Below are 18,289 nucleotides of genomic sequence, written 5' to 3'. Positions count from 1 at the left end.
CTAAACATTCCCGATTTGAAAAAAAATTGAAAAATAATTTTTTTTGAAAATTTTCCATTTTTCCCCTTTTTTCTATTTGCTTCTATTTTTCAAACATTTTTTTAGACTTATTATCAAAAATTAGTGAAAAAAATTTCTTAAAATAGGGGTTTTTGAAAATTTCCAATGTTTTCACTGAAAATCGATTTTTTGCTCAATTTTTATCGATTTTTCTCTTAAATTTCAACCTTAAATTAAGCTTACTGACTAATTATTGAAATTAAAAAAAAAAATTTCCAATTAAAAAATTTTTTTTCAATTAAAAAAAAAAAATTTTTTTTTTCAATTTTTAAAAATGTTTTTTTTTCACTTCAAATAAATTCCAACACTATTCTTAAACTATACATACATTCAATCTTGTCTTGGTGTGCCTCAAAGAGAGAGCTTCATCTCTCCCTTCTTTCCTCGATGCACCATGTTTCTTCTTCTTCTTCTTCTTCTCTTTCTCTATCTATCTTCAAGCAATGGCAAATGCTCTCGGGAGCCCTCCCCCCCCCCTCCTACACACTTGAAAACCCAGAAGCTTCAAAAAAAAAGATGAGAGAGATTTAGAGAAACCAATGGCGCCGCGCCTTTTTCTCCCGCATTAACTACACATCCCTGCCAACTGATTCGCTGAGAGAGAGAGGGTGAAGAGACGCAGAGAAATCAGAGACTGGTCCCCCCCCCCTCTTCCAAATACTGGGGTCCCTTGTGTGCATGTGTGTCCATGCTAGTCTCCGCACTTTCACTTTTTGGCTCCCGTCTTTTTTTTAAACCCTTCTTTCACCCAGAGTATATGGAATACTATAGGACCCGTTCAGTTTTTTCGATATTAAAAATTTGAGCATTTTCCATAAAAAGTTATCAGGATATTTGAATTCAGCTTATCAAATAACGTATTTTCCCATATTTTCATAACTTTTTCTTCCAAATTTAAAAAAAAACGGACAAAGTCCAAAATTAGACCGCTGCACTTTTATAGGACCCCTTTAATTTCTCCGATATCGAAAATTCGAGTGATTTTTATAAAAGTATATTGTAATATTCAAATTCAGCATGTCAAATAGCCTATTCTACCAATTTTTTACAAATTTCTCATCAAATTTGGAAAAAAAAACTGTCTAACTAAAGAATTACACCGCGTTCCTAATATAGGAACCCCTTAATTTTTTGAATACAGAAAATCTGACAAATGTCCATGAAATTTTATTGTGATATTTGAATTCAGCATGTCAAATAACCTATTGTACCATGTTTTCAGAAGTTTTTCATCAAAATTGAAAAAAAAAACTGACTATATTTCAACAGTTAGGCTGCGTCACTGTAATAGACCCCCCCCCCCCTCTCAATTTCTTCGATACAGAAAATCTGACATTTTCCATAAAAAGTTATCAGGATATTTGAATTCAGCTTATCAAATAACGTATTTTCCCATATTTTCATAACTTTTTCTTCCAAATTAAAAAAAAACGGACAAAGTCCAAAATTAGACCGCTGCACTTTTATAGGACCCCTTTAATTTCTCCGATATCGAAAATTCGAGTGATTTTTATAAATGTATATTGTAATATTCAGATTCAGCATGTCAAATAGCCTATTCTACCAATTTTTTACAAATTTCTCATCAAAATTGAAAATAATGGCTATATTTCAAAAGTTAGGCTGCGTCACTGTTATAGACCCCCGCTCAATTTCTTCAATACAGAAAATCTGACAAATTTCCATAAAATTTTATTTAAAAATATAAACTCAGCATGTAAAATTACACATCTTACTATGTTTTTATAAGTTTTTCACTGAAGTTGAAAAAAAAAACGACCAAAGTCGGAATTGAGACCGCTGCACTTTTATAGGACCCCTTCAATTTCTCCGATATTGAAAAATTGAGTGATGTTCATGAAAAGTTATTATAAAATTTAAATTCAGCATGTTAAATAGCATATTGTACCATCTTTTCATAAATTTTCATCGAAATTGAAGTAAAACAACGTATTTCAAGAATTACGCTGCGTTATTGTTATAGGACTCTCCCCCCTCTCTCTCTCAATTTCTCCAATACAAAAAAATGAGCAATTATCAGAAAAAATTATTACGATATTTGAATTCAGCATGCCAAATATCCTCTTATACCATGTTTTCATAAATTTAAAGTTTTCCAGGGTGCATCTAATATTAGAGAGTAATTATTGCATAAAGACTTTATTAAAGAGCAGTTAAGACTACTGTTTTGTATATTTTTCCGAGCACAAAATCCCCTGTAATTGAAAAAAATAACAAATCAACTATACTATTTTTTCCAAATACAGAGGTATTATTTAGTCTAACATTATGTTAATGCCTAGATTAGAAATATATGTGTTTTTTCGGTTTTTCAGAGATTTTTTTGCTTTGATTGCAAATTCTTCGCTCTTATATTGCCACTATTTCCTTTTTTCACACAATTTCTCTTAAAATCATTGCAGCTTATTAGTGAAACTGCCTGATCACGCATGTATTCCTACCATTCGAATAATAGTATGTATTCATATATGATTGTAGTATGCCATTGTTCGCTTGAATAGAAAACGTTAAATTAGGCATACTATTATCGCCAGGAAGCATACGCGGATTCGTATATTGTAATGTTAACGTTTTAGTTTTTGTACTAGAAGGCACGTATGTCGGTAGTAGGTAATACTATTTGAGATATACAAAATGTTTCAGCAAAGAATCCTCTCAGAATGTTTGATTGGCCTTAAAACCTGTTAAAATCACAAAGATCTGCAAACTCCACGTCAAAAAACTTTTAAAAACCTGTCAAGTTTGCCCCAGGTTCACAAATACTCTAAAGCTACATTTTCAACGGTTCCCCTTAAAAATTCCAAATTTTCATGAGTCATCCTTTTTCTTGGCCTATAATTTCCCTTTTTCTATTCTCTCGAACCATTTTTTCCCGAAATCTTTTTCCATCCCAAGAGAGAATCCCGGCTGACATCCGACTAAAAAAAGTCCAATTGCACTTTCACTCGTCTTTTTTTGGTATTTAGTTCATCCATGCATCATGGGACAGCCCCCACCCTTTGTCCTTTTCTAGTCAGATGCGCCCTTTGTACTTTTAGGCCCATTCAGAGCAGTTTTTCTTTTTTTGAAGGCTCTTTTTCTCAATTTTCTTTGGTTCAGTACAATTTTCTGCTCCGATTTTTGATTTTAATCCTATATATATTTATATAGTAGTCCTGTAATATAGTAATGCACACTATCTATAGAGTAGGTGTGTAAATGTATTTTTTTAAAAACGTACTACAAATGACTCGTTTTTGCCATTGTCTAATAGTGTTTGATGGGTTAAACCTAGATTTTCTGAATTCTGCATATACGACTTACCCGTTTTTAAAAAATTTAGACAACTTTTTATTTTTGCCCAAATTTTTTTCAGACATCAGCCATAATGACTGTCCTTTTTTTGGGCAAAAAAATAAATTTTATTTTCGAAAACGTAAAAAACTTCCTCTTTTTTGAACCTTATTACTCCATTATGCTTTCATTTTTCCTTAATTTTACCACTTTTCATGAAAATCCGTTTTCCAGATCTCCCAACATGGCCCCACTGAAAGTCTACGTAGCAAGTGCCACTGCAAACCCGGAGACTAAATATCGAGTACAGAGAACTCTTATGATCCTTGACGGATTAGGCATCCCATTTGACTCAATCGACATTACGAAACCAGAACATGCCGAGCAACGGAGGTTTATGCGGGAGAATGCGTCGAAGAAGGGTCCGAATGGAGCAGTCTTGCCTCCACAGTTTTTCTATGAGGACGAGTATTTGGGGGTGAGTTTTTTAAAGTAAAAAATTACTGTGGGGATATAGTCAGGGTACTGTAGGAGTACTGTAGGATTATTGTAGCTTAGGTAAAGTTGAGTTATTGTCTTTTGAAGGGATATTGGTTTGAGGTTAGTGGGGGGTATGGTCGGGATACTGTAGTAGTACTGTAGAGGTTTTGTAGATGTACTGTAGGGGTACTGTAGTTTAGGAAAAATTGACTTTTCGATTTTTGAAGGGATATTGGTTTGAGGTTAGGGGAGGGATATGGTCGGGGCACTGTAGTAGTATTGTATGGGGTACTGTAAGGTTACGGTAGCTCAGGAAAAGTTGACTTTTTGTCTTTTGAAGAGATATTTGTTTATTTTTAGTGTGGGAATATGGTCGGGGTACTGTAGGAGTACTGTAAAGTTACTGTAATTTGAGAAAAATTGAGTTTTTGTTTTTGAAGGGATATTGGTTTAGGGTTAGTGGGGGTATATGGTTGGGGTACTGTAGTAGCACGGTAGTGTTACTGTAAGGGTACTGTAGGAGTACTGTAAGATTACTGTAATTTGGGAAAAATTGAGTTTTTGTTTTTGAAGAGATATTAGTTTAGGGTTAGTGGGGGGATAAGGTCGGGGTACTGTAGGAGTACTGTAGAGGTACTGTAGTAGTACTGAAGGATTACTGTAGCTTGGGAAAAATTGAGTTTTTGTCTTTTAAAGAGATATTGGTTTAGGGTTAGTGGGGGATATGGTTGGGGTACTGTAGTAGCACGGTAGGGTTACTGTAGGGGTACTGTAGGAGTACTGTAAGATTACTGTAATTTGGGAAAAATTGAGTTTTTGTTTTTGAAGAGATATTAGTTTAGGGTTAGTGAGGGGATAAGGTCGGGGTACTGTAGGAGTATTGTAGAGGTACTGTAGTAGTACTGAAGGATTACTGTAGCTTGGGAAAAATTGAGTTTTTGTCTTTTAAAGAGATATTGGTTTAGGGTTAGTGGGGGGATATGATCGGGATACTGTAGTAGTACTGTAGGACTTCGCTACTGAAGCAAATTGTCAGACCGTTTTTAAAGGTGGAGTACCAAAGTCTGAGACTGCTTTTTTAAATCCAAAATGATCTAAAACTACCAAATTTAGTAATGAAGCGTTTCGAAAATTTCTCAAAAAAAAAACTGATAGCGGTTCAAAGTTCTGAAAAAAGCGGCCCATTTTCAGTTAAACTCAAAATTTCTGGGCTAAAAAAGCAGTCTCAAATTTCAGTACCCTTTAGACTTCCATTGAATTTGGCTGGAAAAGTAGTTGTACCCCCTGAAACTTTTAACATTGTTTTTCAGGACTACGAAGACTTTGACACATCTGTGGAAGCTGACACAATTACAGAGTTTCTCAGATTACTGCCAGATGCTATTGTAAGTTTCTTTTTTCTTATTCTAACAGTGTTTCTAATAACCCGTTTAACCAAATTAACAATTCCTTCCAGGGTAACCGAATCCGAGTGAATGATGCTAACAAGTGTGTGGCTGCGTTGTTCAGTAAGACGCAGGGCGCAGGTGTGTTGGTTTTACTGAACTTTTACAAGACTGACTAACAAGAATTGAGATTTTTATTCAAAAAAAAAAAAAAGAAATTTCCTTGAAAATTCAATGTTTCAGGAGTCAAATGTAACCACTAATGGGGCAGAGGCTGGCGGAGACGATACAGGTACAACAACAGCAAAGTCCGATGAGAAGAAGGCAGAGGAGGATGATGAGGAGGATGAGGAATGGGATGAGGATGAGGGAGAGGATGAAGAGGAAGGAGAGGAAGGATCTAAGGAAGAGAAGAAGAAGGAGGAAGAAGTAGATGCATCTGAAACGATAACTCTAGCGAAGCCAGAAGCAAAGAAGGATGAAGAGGAAGTAGTGGAAGATGAGGAGCTAGAGGGAGAGGACGAGGAATGGGATGAGGATGAAGAGGAAGGAGAGGAGGAAGAAAAGGCCTAGGGGGAGATGATTCAATTCGGGTTTAGCTGTTTTTTTCTGTCTCTGCTGTGTTTCCACCCATTACGGAATTCAAGGGTGATATGGTGTTATAACTTCAACGGTGGAGTAGCGCCAGTGGGGAAAGTTGTTAAAAACCACTCCTATCGTGCCAAAATAGGGCTGTACAAATCGGCGTCCGGTCGTCCGATTTTGACACCACCGGACGCACTGCGTCCGGTTTTGGGGTAGGTTTCCACGGCGGCCGACAATTTCCGAGTTTCGCCACTCACTATACTTAATCAGCAATTTTATAGTGAGTGGCGAAACTCGGAAATTGTCGGCCGTTGTGGATAGCTACCCCCAACCGGACGCATGTGCGTCCGGTTTGGACGACCGGACGTCCAGTTGTACAGCCCTATGCCAAAATGACTGAATATCATTTAAAAAAATTTGAAAATTTTTTGAAATTTTTTTATTTACTGTCTCACTCACTCAGTATTTTTCAGTATTTGCCACTCATAATTTTGGAAGTCGACCAAAAATGCATTTTTTTTCGACTTTTTCAAATACTTTAATTAAATTTTAATGAAATGTATCAAAACATTGTAGGGGTTGGAACATGAGGCATTGCTTTGTATTTTCTCAAAAGCTCATATTTTTTCAAAATTTTTGGTAAATTTGCCAAAACTTTGACCGAAAGTTATGAAAAATCTGAAATTTTTTGGAGTGTGTATTCCGACAAAATCCCACTGGCGCTACTCCACCTCTAGGTAAAATTTTAGATTATACAAAGGCTTCGGATTCAGTGCTGGTTTTTTCTATGTTTTTTTTTCCATCGGAACAACCTCTTTTTGACAAAATTTTATTCGTAGCACTGGAAAATTAATTCCGAAATTTTGAATTAGCTGTATACTCCTGATGCCTGAAAAACCTCACGCCATACCATCCTTGAAATTCACACATTGCTTTCACAATTTGTCTTCATATTGAACATAAATCGCTATTTCTTGCATAACAGTTGAATTTCACTCTACAAAAGATTTTCAGGTTATATTTTTTGCAGGTTGGAACGTTTTCAGTCAGACGATTGCGGTGTAAGACTTTTACGCAGGACTCCATAAATTGATTAAAAATTTTGGTATAAGTTTAAAGGGTTTTCAGGTTCTAACAAGTCCAAAGTAAGACCTTTTTCCACAATCTTGACCAAGATGGTTTAAAAATTTGTTCAACTGTATTGCTTCTATTAATATGATCGCAATACCATTACCGTTACTGAGAGTGTAGATTAGGGCTGTACAGAACGTAGTCCGGTCGTCCGATTTTGACACCACCAGACGCACTGCGTCCGGTTTTGGGGTAGGTTTCCACGGCGGCCGACAATTTCCGAGTTTCGCCACTCACTATACTTAATCAGCAATTTTAAAGTGAGTGGCGAAACTCGGAAATTGTCGGCCGCCGTGGAAAGCTACCCCAAACCGGACGCATGTGGGTCCGGTTTTTGCACAGCCCCATTGTAGATAGAGAGTGACAGACATCCGGGACCCTAAGGGGCGGGGCGCGGGAACAGACGATTTGTGTCGATTTACAGAGTTTTCCTCGTTGCCATCATTTCGTAAATCGACACAAATCGTCTGTTCCCGCACCCCGCCCCTTTGGGTCCCGGATGTCTGTCACTCTCTAACTATCTACACTCTTTGTACCGGTAATAACACAGAGTGCAATCTAATAGAAAGATCATGCTAATCAAAGAAATACGGTATCTGAAATTGCCGTAGTGACCGGAGAATACATTATCGAAATTTTCTTTATATGTATAAACCATAAAATCTGCAAAAAAACCAAAAAATCAAAAAACCAACTGAAAATCTTTACAAAGCACCTTCAACGAATGGAAAATAAGAGATATATCCGGTAGATCAAAATACGGACAAAGGTTTATGGTGATGGCGATGCCTCTTCCGTCTGTACAGTGTCCGTCTACGCTCATCCCATCTGCTGATCCACTTGCCCAGCTGGCCTTCATTGAGTTTTCGCCATTGGATGTTCAGCTCGATTTGCTCGTAAGTCATCTCCATTTTGATGAGACCGTCTTCGGCGAACTGGAAAATGGTAGGGGGGTAGGTAAGCAAAAAATGACTCGGCTAGGATCTATCAGAGCTTCAGAACGCTGGGCTAGCAAACTTCAGATCACGAGTAAATGTTTGCCTCAAAATATGATATCCTTACCTTCTGACTCTTCAGGAACTCCTTCACCTCCTCCAACTCGGTTTCAGTGCTCAATGGCTCGGCGAGACACTTCACACAACTGGCCATCAACGATCCCTTCCCGAGTCTGGAAATTTCTTATTTTTTATACCAAATTAACTTTCCAAACTAACATTCCATGAAACTGTTCAAAATGCGTTTTGAAAAATTTCCAGACAATGTTCCTTGTAGACTGGTTTAGTGAGAAGTAGGAGAACACACGTGGAATCAGGTTCGCCTTGATCTTCCCGTCCAGGCAGTACTTGAGGAGTCTGAAAGTTCCTTGAACTATGGATCACTAGCTGCTGAATATACCAAATACCTGTTAATCAGTGAAGCATCCTTGGTACTCGTCAATGCCCCAATAATATTATTCTTCTCCGATGGGCTTGTTGCAGTCTTATAAGCCTTCCATATCCGCTCCCAGGCCGTTGTTTCACCCTGCTTCACACCCTCCATAAGGGCTATCATATGATGCTCGGGGTTTCGGACTCCACTGCTAACCCATTGTAAATATCGTTGGTAGGCTTGTTTCGTGCAGTCTTTGATTTGAAGGCGGCAAGCGACCGCAAAAATGTCCACCTGAAGGGAATTGAGATGTTGGGGTAGGATTAGGTTGGGCTAGTCTGAACAATGATCTACAAGGCCCCGTTGATCTACAAGACCCCGTTGATCTACAATACCCCGTTGATTTACAAGACCCCGTTGATTTACAAGACCCCGTTAATCTACAAGACCCCGTTAAGCTACACTGAACAATGATCTACAAGACCCCGTTGATCTACAAGACCCCGTTAAGCTAGTCTGAACAATGATCTACAAGACTCCGTTGATCTACAACACCCCGTTGATCTACAACACCCCGTTGATCTACAATACCCCGTTGATTTACAAGACCCCGTTGATTTACAAGACCCCGTTAATCTACAAGACCCCGTTAAGCTACACTGAACAATGATCTACAAGACCCCGTTGATCTACAAGACCCCGTTAAGCTAGTCTGAACAATGATCTACAAGACTCCGTTGATCTACAATCCCCCGTTGATCTATAAGACCCCGTTGATCTACGATACCCCGTTGATCTATAAGACCCCGTTGATCTACAATACCCCGTTGATCTACAAGACCCCGTTAATCTACAAGACCCCGTTGATCTACAAGACCCCGCTGATCTACAATACCACGTTTTTTATGCCGCAAATGAATGTTTACCTGGTACACCAGAACCTGAATTGACAACAAATTTTGCTCAAATTCAGAAATTTTGCAATTTCGGTGCTTTTTCTATTAAACAGAGTACTGATAAATTTCCAAATTTTGCCAAATTTAGTTAAAACTCTATTTGGCACGGCTTCAGAAACTGTTTCCCCAAATAGCATGGGACAATCACTTCCATTTGCCCCATTTCAGTTTGATCTACTTAGATCTACAAAAATCGCGGGAATTTAGACGCAAACTTCTCAACTGATCTTGCGCGGAATTAATCCCGCACTTTTTGTAGATCAAACCGCTATGGGACAGCCTGACACCAAGTGGACAACGTAAACCACTTCTGTGGTTACTCTTTACATTACACATTACTCTAGGGCACCCGAGTAGGCGTTAAAACGCCTGCCTGTCTGCTTGGCCTCCACCTGCCTCTCGCCTCAATTCGCGCTAAAACGAACCAGACATTTTATTTTTGATTTCCATCAAATAGGGAGAAAATTGTAAATTCACGTAAAAATTTCAAAAAGAGGCGAAAGGCTGATAAGTTTCAGGCAGGCGCCAGGCCCTGAAACCGAGCCTGCCTACAATGGCCCTCAAAACCTTACCTGAAGTCGTTTCTGATTAGGATTTGCTCCCTGCTCATCCCAATCCAGGCTCTCATACAGCCTCATAATCAGGCTTCGTTGAAAATCTTGGTATATGTCCAAATAGTCCGACTCCTCGATTAACGCCTCAATGGTTCGCAATTGTTTGCCAACAATTGACCATGTCATTTTATCTGTTTCTTCTGGAAAATTTTCAACAAATTTTAGAGTTTTTTCCAAGTTTAGCTTACTCTCTACGTATTCTAGCAGGTCAAAGTATACACTAATATTGAGAAGTGATGTTTTGGAAAGATCAAATGAGTCCACGAGAATCATTGATCGATCAATTGGTGATATGGTCTGAAAACTCGGAAATTTGAGGCATAAATGTAATATCTGAAAAACCTACAGTATGGTTCCTCTGCAGCTGTTTCACAAGCTTTCGATAGGTCTCCGGGTCGTATAGAACTTTGAAGTATCCAACACCACCTGTGTTAAGGATCAGCCAGTCGTTGGAGGTGGTCTCCCAGGTAACTGGAATCAATTTGGATTTTTAGGTTACAACTACCCCAAATCAGCCAAACTTATCCAGAACTACTCAGGACTACCTGGAACTACTCAAGACTAAGAACTACTTGGAACAGAGCAGGTCTACCTGGAAATCCTCGGGACTACCAAGAACTACTCAGGGCTACCTACAGCTACTCGGGACTACCTAAAACTACCCAGAACTAAAGACTACCTACAGTGCGTTTTCTTCCCACTTCTACGAGTTTAAAGGGGCGCGCATTTACGCGCGATGGTCTCGACACGCGCCACCCATTGGTTTTTGAGGCGCGTGGCGAGACCAATGAGTGGCGCGTGTCGAGATCATAATGCACCCCTTTTGAACCCGTAGAAGTGGAAAGAAAATGCACTGTAGGTAGTCTTTAGTCTTGGGCAGTTTTAGGTAGTCCCGAATAGCTGTAGGTAGACCTGCGTAGTTCTAAGTAGTTCTAAGTAGTTATTAGTTTTGAGTAGTTCCAGGTAGTCCTGAGGAGTTCTGGATAAGACTACCAAGAACAACTCAGAACTACGCAGGTCTACCTGGAACTGTAATTCTGGATAAGACTACCAAGAACTACTCAGGATTACCTGGAACTACACAAGACTACGGGCTACATAGAACTACGTGGAACTACTCAGGACTACCTGGAACTACTCAGGACTACCTAGAACTACTCAGGACTACCTAGAACTACTCAGTACTACCTAGAACTACCCAGGATTACCTAGAACTACTCAAGACTACCTATAACTATTCAGATACCGCATACCATTCTTATCATCCGCTTGAATCCAGTGCTGCTTCTTCCGTCGGTGCTCGGAATCTCTGTAAAACCCGACGCTTCAGCAATCACCTCCTACCTGCCTACCTATAACTAATCGGAATTGGCCATTTCCAATCCCCACGCTTCTCCTCTGCCTTATCACCCTCTGCAAACAAGAATCGTGTCTGATTATGCACCAGAACCCCCTCATCCGTCCTTTCTACAGTAAGCAGGGGATATCCGACTTGGGTGGTGTAGGCCTTTGCGAGATCTGGGATTGACACGGTGCCTTGGAGGTTGGCGTGCTGAAAGGAGCTAGGTATGGATTTCCAAGACCGTCCGAATCTCAACTACCTTCTCTACGATCTTCCATAGATCCACTCCAATCGCATTACTATAGGCATACTTGTTCAAATATTCGACCAATGCATTCTGAAAGTTCTTCTGACCAGCCATCTCAGCAATCATGTGAATTATCGCCGCTGCCTTGTGATAGTTGATTGCATCGAAGAGGTTCAACAAACTATCATCATCATCCGACTCGATGGCTCGGGAGCTCAAGAATCCATCGGGTTCCTGGCTGAATGCCAGGTTTTCCGCGTAGAATCTGCTCATCTGAAAGTAAGTATAAGTCAGTGCATCAGTGTAATAATTGAAAATCAACGGAACACTTACAATACTCCAATCAGGGAACAAATGCTCTACACACTTGTATTCCATATAATTGGCGAATCCCTCGTTCAGGAACACCTCATTCCACCAATCCATCGTCACAAGGTTGCCGAACCACTGATGAGCAATCTCATGGCATATGATAAGAGCGATGTGCTCCTTGGCCACCACGCTAGCCTTTCGTTCGTTAAATAGTAGAGCAGAGTCACGAAATGTGACGAGTCCCCAGTTTTCCATAGCGCCCTCGCTGAAGTCGTCAAGGGCAAGGAGGTCTGAAATAACGGCAATTTTTATGAAGTACGGAGCCTACCATTTGTTTCGAAGCAGTTTGATCTTCAAAAATGCGGGAATTTTTCCCAAAAAAGTGACATCAGCAAGTCTTTAACTATGCGAAATCAGTTGAGAACACTGCGTCTTTTCTCTTTTTTCCCTCATTTTTCGAAGATCAAACCGAAATGGGACACTTTGACACCAAGCTCTTCAAACCCCACCAAGTACTTAAAGCTCAAACCTATGCCTACCTACCTAGAACTACCTAAAAATGTAAAATTCAAGCTCAAAGTTTTACAGTAAAACTGTTGTGCATACTATACAGGCATGGTTTTACTCTGAACTGAACCGGTTTTAGTCTGCAATACTCTATTTTTTTCTGCATAGGTGTAATTTAGAGTTACTCTGTTTTTTTCAGTCCTACCGATAAGCCTAAATCTCTTAACGTAGGCCACTTCAGACCTCATTTTAGTCCGAGTAAGCCTGATAGGGTTTGACTGATCTACTTCACTCACCAATTTTGTCCAATGGACAGCTGATATTATAACCGGTTTTAGTGAACAAAAACAAACATTTTTTCTGTATAGATTTTAATTGGAGCTACTCTGTTTTTTTTTGCAGTTCTGTTTTTTTAGTCCGAGTAAGTCTAATAGGGTTTGACTCTGAGAGGAAAGGTATAAAAGAATGCTCTATTTAAGGTATTTGATCTACCTTACTCACCAATTTTGTCCAATGGATAACTGATATTAAAATAGTCTTCAAAAAACTCCAGCGCGCGAATCGTAGTGTCCAGCCCGAACTCCGACTGCCCGGTGAGCATATCCTGAGGAGCATAAAGCCGTACTTCAATAGCTTTCTGCGTATTTCTGGTCAGCCTCTTGATGTATCCATAGCCATCCAAAACTGCCACGGCTAATAGGTACGTTGACATTTTTACAGACTTCTCGAATACATCCTTGATAAGTCCGTTTTTGTACTCCTTCGATATGAGGATGTTCATGTTGCTTCTTGCGATGTGGTGGGGGTTTCTGGAAAACGTGATAAATGTTACAGGTGTTAGTTTATGCAAATTTTAAGTTCCAGGATCACTGGGCTCTGCGAAAGATGCTGTAAGACCCTGTAATGCTAAACGGTTTATGTAAAGACTCTGTGAAAAAAATGCTTGCTATACACTCAAAATAAAGAAACTGCGTGGCGTGTACTGCAGAAAACCTAATATTTAGGCCCCGTCTTTTTCTCGTCCGCTCACGGAGAAAAGGCAAAAATTTTGACCCCAACCAATATCAGGCCGCCGACATCTCACGGGTTCCGCGCGCCGCTGCGTTTAACTCGCTGTGGGCGTGGCGAGCTGTCTCCGCCTGCTGCGAGTTAAACATAGCGGCGCGCGGAACCCGTGAGAAGTCGGCGGCCTGATATTAGTTGGGATCAAAATTTTTGTCCTTTTCTCCGTAAGTGGACGAGAAAAAGACGGGGCCTAAATATTAGGTTTTCTGCATAACACGCCACGCAGTTTTTTTTTTATTTTGAGTGTAACAGTTAAGGAAGGTCGATGCACCATGTGCGCGTTTCAAATAGTTTTCCACGCGGTGGCTATCCCATTACGGCTTGATCTACAGAAAATGCGGGAATTTTTTGTTCAAAAAACTGTGACGTCAGCACGTTCTTAACCATGCAAAATTAATTGAGAAATCTGCGTCTCAACTCCCGCATTTTTTGTAGATCAAACTCCTTTGTTTAGGCACTCTCATAGTCAAAATTGACTATGTAGCGCCAAATAGCAGAGAATTTAGAATTTCAAATTTCTGATTTTTCTGGTCTGCCACAGCAATTTAGCTGTTGCTAGGGTAAAAAACAATGAAAATTTCAAATTTCCCACCTTATAATAGCCACTTGGAATGTTGCCTTAAAATTAGGCTCGTCGAAACATGGCAACATCTTTCTGGCGAATGTTGGCTCAAACTGTGTTGCTGCTGATTTTCTGAAATACAAGTTTTCTGGTCTCTGTGCGTTAGAGCGCGCTTGCATTACGTTTTCTTCCCGTCCGTTCCAAGATGTGTGCTGAAGTATAGCCCTTGAAGATCGGATTTCATCTGAAAATGGAATTATTGAAATTGAGCCGCTAAGCTCTATATTCCGTCACCTGCGCACTATAATAAATTGTTAGAACGATATGATCTCCTTTATGCAGTCGTTTTGCAAGCTTCCAGGCCCACTGAGTCATCACCGCGCATTTTACCTGAAACCCAAGTAATTTTCCAAAAAGTTTCCACTGAAAAAACTCACAAAATCCGCCTTCACCTTGGCGCCCTTTTTCGTAATATCAAAACTCTTCATCTCCAAATTCTCAGCGTTCAATATCAACAGCTTTGTGTCGTTTTTAATCAATATTCTGATAGAGACCGATGCCTCAACCTCTCCATTCGTAAGATTCGGGTGGAGGGTCAAGTCGTAGTCGATTGGTTCAGCGGTGCGCGGAAGTCGTGAGGAGTACCACGTGATGTTGGTGCACTGGAATCATAGATCTTGGGGTTTTTTTTGGGCGGGAAGGTGTTAACTAGTAATGTGGTATGCCTTCAAAATTATGGCTTACCCGGCCGGAACTTGAAAATTTAAAGCAATACAGTTTCGAGCAAATTTTCTGTGAAGTTGGTACTATTCGTTATGGTGCATCAAATATGATCCTTTGGCCCTTATGGTGCATCTACAGTGGTGCTCTGAGATCCGTATGGTTCTGTGGTTCTTATGGTGCTTCTACTATAATCCTTATGGTGCATCAACTATGATCCTTATGATGCATCAACTAGAGTCCTTATGATGCATCTACTGTGATGCTCTAAGGTTCGTATGATTATGTGATCCTTATGGTGCATCTAAGCCTATCAACTTGGATGCCAAGTTGAGGCACATCTGACACATCTGCGATAGTTTTCATGACCCATGTTATGGTCCAGCCATGATCCTAATTTAGTCCTTATAGTGCATCCAAGCCTAAAAACTCGGATTCCAAGCAGATGGCCCCTTCTATTAGCCTTACCACGTACGAACCCCATGGAGACTGCGAAAAGCCTTTAGAAATTTTTCAGGCTAAAGTTTCTTTAAAGCCCCAAGCCTATTAGAGCCTATTAAAACATGGCCCTATATTTAATTACTCACCTCCTTATTAGCCTTGACAAACTTTTCTCCACTCTGCTCCTCTTCCTGCTCCTCAGTTTCTTCATGCTCTTCCTCTTCCTCTACCTCCTCTACGACCTTCTCCTTCTTCTCCTTCTTCCCCCTTCTCTTCTTCTTGATCTTCTCCTCTTCCTCCTCACTTTCTTCTGACTTTTCTTCAACCTCATCCTCCTCCTCATCTCCCTCTTCTACCATCTCCTCTTCCTCACTCCCCACCGTAGTGTCCTCCAGCTCAACACTACTCCCTAGCTCGGCACCAGCTATTCGAAGATTGATCAGAGTCGAGTTGTCAGCATCCATCGGAGCATCAGATTTTAAGAAAGACGGGAGGCTAAGAATGGACGGGGATCCATCAGGAAACATGACTGCGTGAAGGAATGCTCCAACTGAGACACCTAGTCCGAACATCAGAAGTCCAAATGTGATGGCGACACATACACGGGTTCGACGGTGGGATGAGGTGTGGCGGTAGGGGTTGCTGGGCGTCCAGATCGCTGAAAAAAGTGGAAATTGTAAAAATCTGCTTTAAAACTAGGGTAGGGTAAAGTTTCGGTTTAATACCACTACTTGATCCTCTGATCTATAATTGCTACCTTAGCTAAACTGGTTTTTTTAAGGGGCCCTGGAGCTTGAAAAATACTCACCCGGCGGGGCTCATGGTGCATACGCCTTCTAATCATTATTTTAGGAGAGGAGTTAATCTGGAGCCTACTAAAGCTCCAGCAACTACTTTTGACATTTTTTCTCAAAGTATCCTTATATATGGCTTCAGCTTAGCCACCAGCTTGATCTTGTGCCCTCAGAAATGCATTTTCATAAATCTTTGGCGGTTTTTCTTAAATTTCCTCAAAATTTCATACAGAGATCTCCAAAATTAAATTGAAAATTTTTAAGCTCAGCCACCAGCTATGCCTGTTGACCTCCGGAGTGAATTTTTCTGGATTTTCTCAAGATTTTAATATTTTTAGCACTCTTAAATCGAGTTTCACCTTATTTTAAACCCTAAAACCCCCCAAAAAATCAAAGCTTACTTGAAAAAAGGCACTTACTAAGCCCATCGTGAGTCTCTCCCTCTTCATATAGCATTTTCGACGTAGGCTGCGGAGGTGGAGGTGGCGGTGGTGATCCTTGCATTTAATCAGTTTTCGTACATAAATTCTGGAATTTTTCAGTTTTTTCTAGGACTCTAAGTAGCAAGGGGGTGAATTAGTTACTAGAAAATTGAACAAAATTATAAACAAAAACATTGGGGGGGGGGGGGGGGGCAAAATAAAAATATAAACATTTTTCGAAATTCAACAATACACACAAAAAACATTTTTTGGGGTAAAGCACTGATTTTTTGCGTGTTTGAGCCCCTTTGCGTAATTAGTGAGCGCAGCAGCAGTGGGCAAAAGAAATACACACAGACAAGAAGAAGAAGAAGAAGAAGAAGAAGAACTTTTTTAATTCTGTTGTTAAATAGACAGGCAAAGGGAAAAAGTACGGCGGGGGGACGGGGGGAAGTAGTACTACATACATTGGACATGTTTCGCAACTTTTTCTTAAAATTTGAAATTTTTGCGAGCCTATTAGGCCTAGGCTTAGGATTAGGCTTGGGCTTAGGCTTAGGCATTAAATTAGGCCTAGGCTTAAGTTTAGGTCTAGGCTTAGGCCTAGATTTAGGTTTAGGCTTAAGTTTAGGAGTATGCTCAGGCTCAGGCTTTGGCTTAGGCTCAGTCTTAGGTTTAGGCTTAGGCGTAGGCTTAAAACAAGTCTTAGGCTTAGGCTTAAGTTGAAGTTTAGGCCCAGGCTTAGACTTAGGCTCAGGCTTAGTCTTATGCTTAGACTTAGGCTTAGTCTTAGGCTTAGGCTTTGGCTTAGGCATAGGCTCAGGCTCTGGTTTAGGTTCATTATCAGTCATTTTTTCAGACCGGTTGCCAAAATCTGCTGATACTCGAAAATTGTATTTTTCAAGTACGCTCTGATGCATAAAATCGAAACTAGAATTTTTCCATCAGAGCGCACTTGCAACAGCTTCAAATTTTTATCTGACCTCGATATGCAAATGCGCTCTAATGTGAAAACATTCAATTTTCAAGATTTTCTCAATAGAGCGGACTTGCAACAACTGGAAAATTCAAACTTTTTATCTAACCTCGATATGCAAATGCTCTCTAATGTGAAAACATGCAGATTTTAAGATTTTCTCATTAAAGCGCACTTGCAACTACTCGAATATTCAAATTTTTATCTGACCTTCATATGCAAATGCGCTCTAATGTGAAAACATTCAATTTTCAAAATGTTCTCAATAGAGCGCACTTGCAACGGCTGGAAAATTCTAACTTTTATCTGATCTCGATATGCAAATGCGCTCTAATTTGAAAACATTCAATTTTCAAAATGTTCTCAATAGAGCGCACTTGCAACGGCTGGAAAATTCTAACTTTTATCTGATCTCTATATGCAAATGCGCTCTAATGTGAAAACATTCAGTTTTCAAGATTTTCTCATTAGAGCTCATTTGCAACTTATACCTTAATCCGACAACAACATCTAAACACGCTCTAATGACAAAAATAAAAGTTTCCTACAATTTCTCAATGGAGCGTACTTTTAATAATTGGAAAATTTGAATATCTCGCTTTGGAAATGTGGTCCTCAAATTTTCTCAATGTAATGCGCTTACACGTGGTGTAAGAGAGTCTCATTTCGGATTGATCTACGTTGATCTTCAAAAAATGCGGGAGTGTGCGGGACTGATTTCGCATGGTTCAGAACATGCTGACGTCACATTTCATCGGGCAAAAAATTCCCGCATTTTTTGTAGATCAAACCGTAATGGGACAACCTGGCACCACGTGCGCTTGATAATCACAATTTTTGGAATGGAAAATCCTAACGCTCATTGATCACTTTTTCGTTGGAGCGCATTTGCAATAAAGTATAAAATATCGAGTTTTTGTTAGAAAAGTTAAAAAGCCGAAAAATTGAAAATTGGACTCAAGAAAGCACCAAAAAATGCGAAAAATTGCTAAAAAATAATAAAATTCTTCAAGCTTTTGAACTAAAGC

At 39.8% G+C, this 18,289-nt stretch overlaps 2 protein-coding genes across 3 annotated transcripts; one reads left to right on the top strand and one right to left on the bottom strand.

Moving 5' to 3' along the window:
* Positions 1-3,588: 3,588 nt before the first annotated feature.
* On the top strand, positions 3,589-6,613 carry Y105E8A.1 (Glutaredoxin domain-containing protein; the record flags this gene model as incomplete). Of its 2 annotated transcripts, NM_170933.4 has the most annotated exons (4): positions 3,599-3,832; positions 5,145-5,219; positions 5,291-5,360; positions 5,463-5,771. In NM_170933.4, 4 exons carry the CDS (start codon positions 3,599-3,601, stop codon positions 5,480-5,482), a joined length of 399 nt encoding a protein of 132 aa, NP_740929.2. In that variant the 3' UTR covers positions 5,483-5,771. The 2 variants fall into 2 exon arrangements, with proteins under 2 accessions (NP_001263593.1, NP_740929.2); NM_001276664.4 differs by lacking the exon at positions 5,291-5,360 and having other exon boundaries at positions 3,589-3,832; positions 5,463-6,613.
* A 951-nt stretch (positions 6,614-7,564) lies between these two features.
* On the bottom strand, positions 7,565-16,319 carry F49B2.6 (Aminopeptidase; the record flags this gene model as incomplete). The annotated part of the gene is made up of 18 exons (NM_061102.5): positions 7,565-7,870; positions 7,998-8,103; positions 8,150-8,287; positions 8,338-8,597; positions 9,832-10,013; positions 10,062-10,170; positions 10,220-10,344; positions 11,127-11,182; positions 11,226-11,425; positions 11,475-11,735; positions 11,796-12,064; positions 12,783-13,090; positions 13,939-14,040; positions 14,091-14,152; positions 14,203-14,298; positions 14,346-14,570; positions 15,216-15,727; positions 16,265-16,319. The coding sequence occupies 18 exons, from the start codon at positions 16,317-16,319 to the stop codon at positions 7,688-7,690; spliced, it is 3,249 nt and encodes a 1,082-aa protein (NP_493503.2). The 3' UTR covers positions 7,565-7,687.
* Positions 16,320-18,289: the final 1,970 nt, after the last annotated feature.

Source organism: Caenorhabditis elegans, chromosome I (assembly GCF_000002985.6).
Source record: "Caenorhabditis elegans chromosome I".
Lineage (NCBI taxonomy): Eukaryota > Metazoa > Nematoda > Chromadorea > Rhabditida > Rhabditidae > Caenorhabditis > Caenorhabditis elegans.
This window is presented reverse-complemented; position numbering and strand designations above follow the sequence as displayed.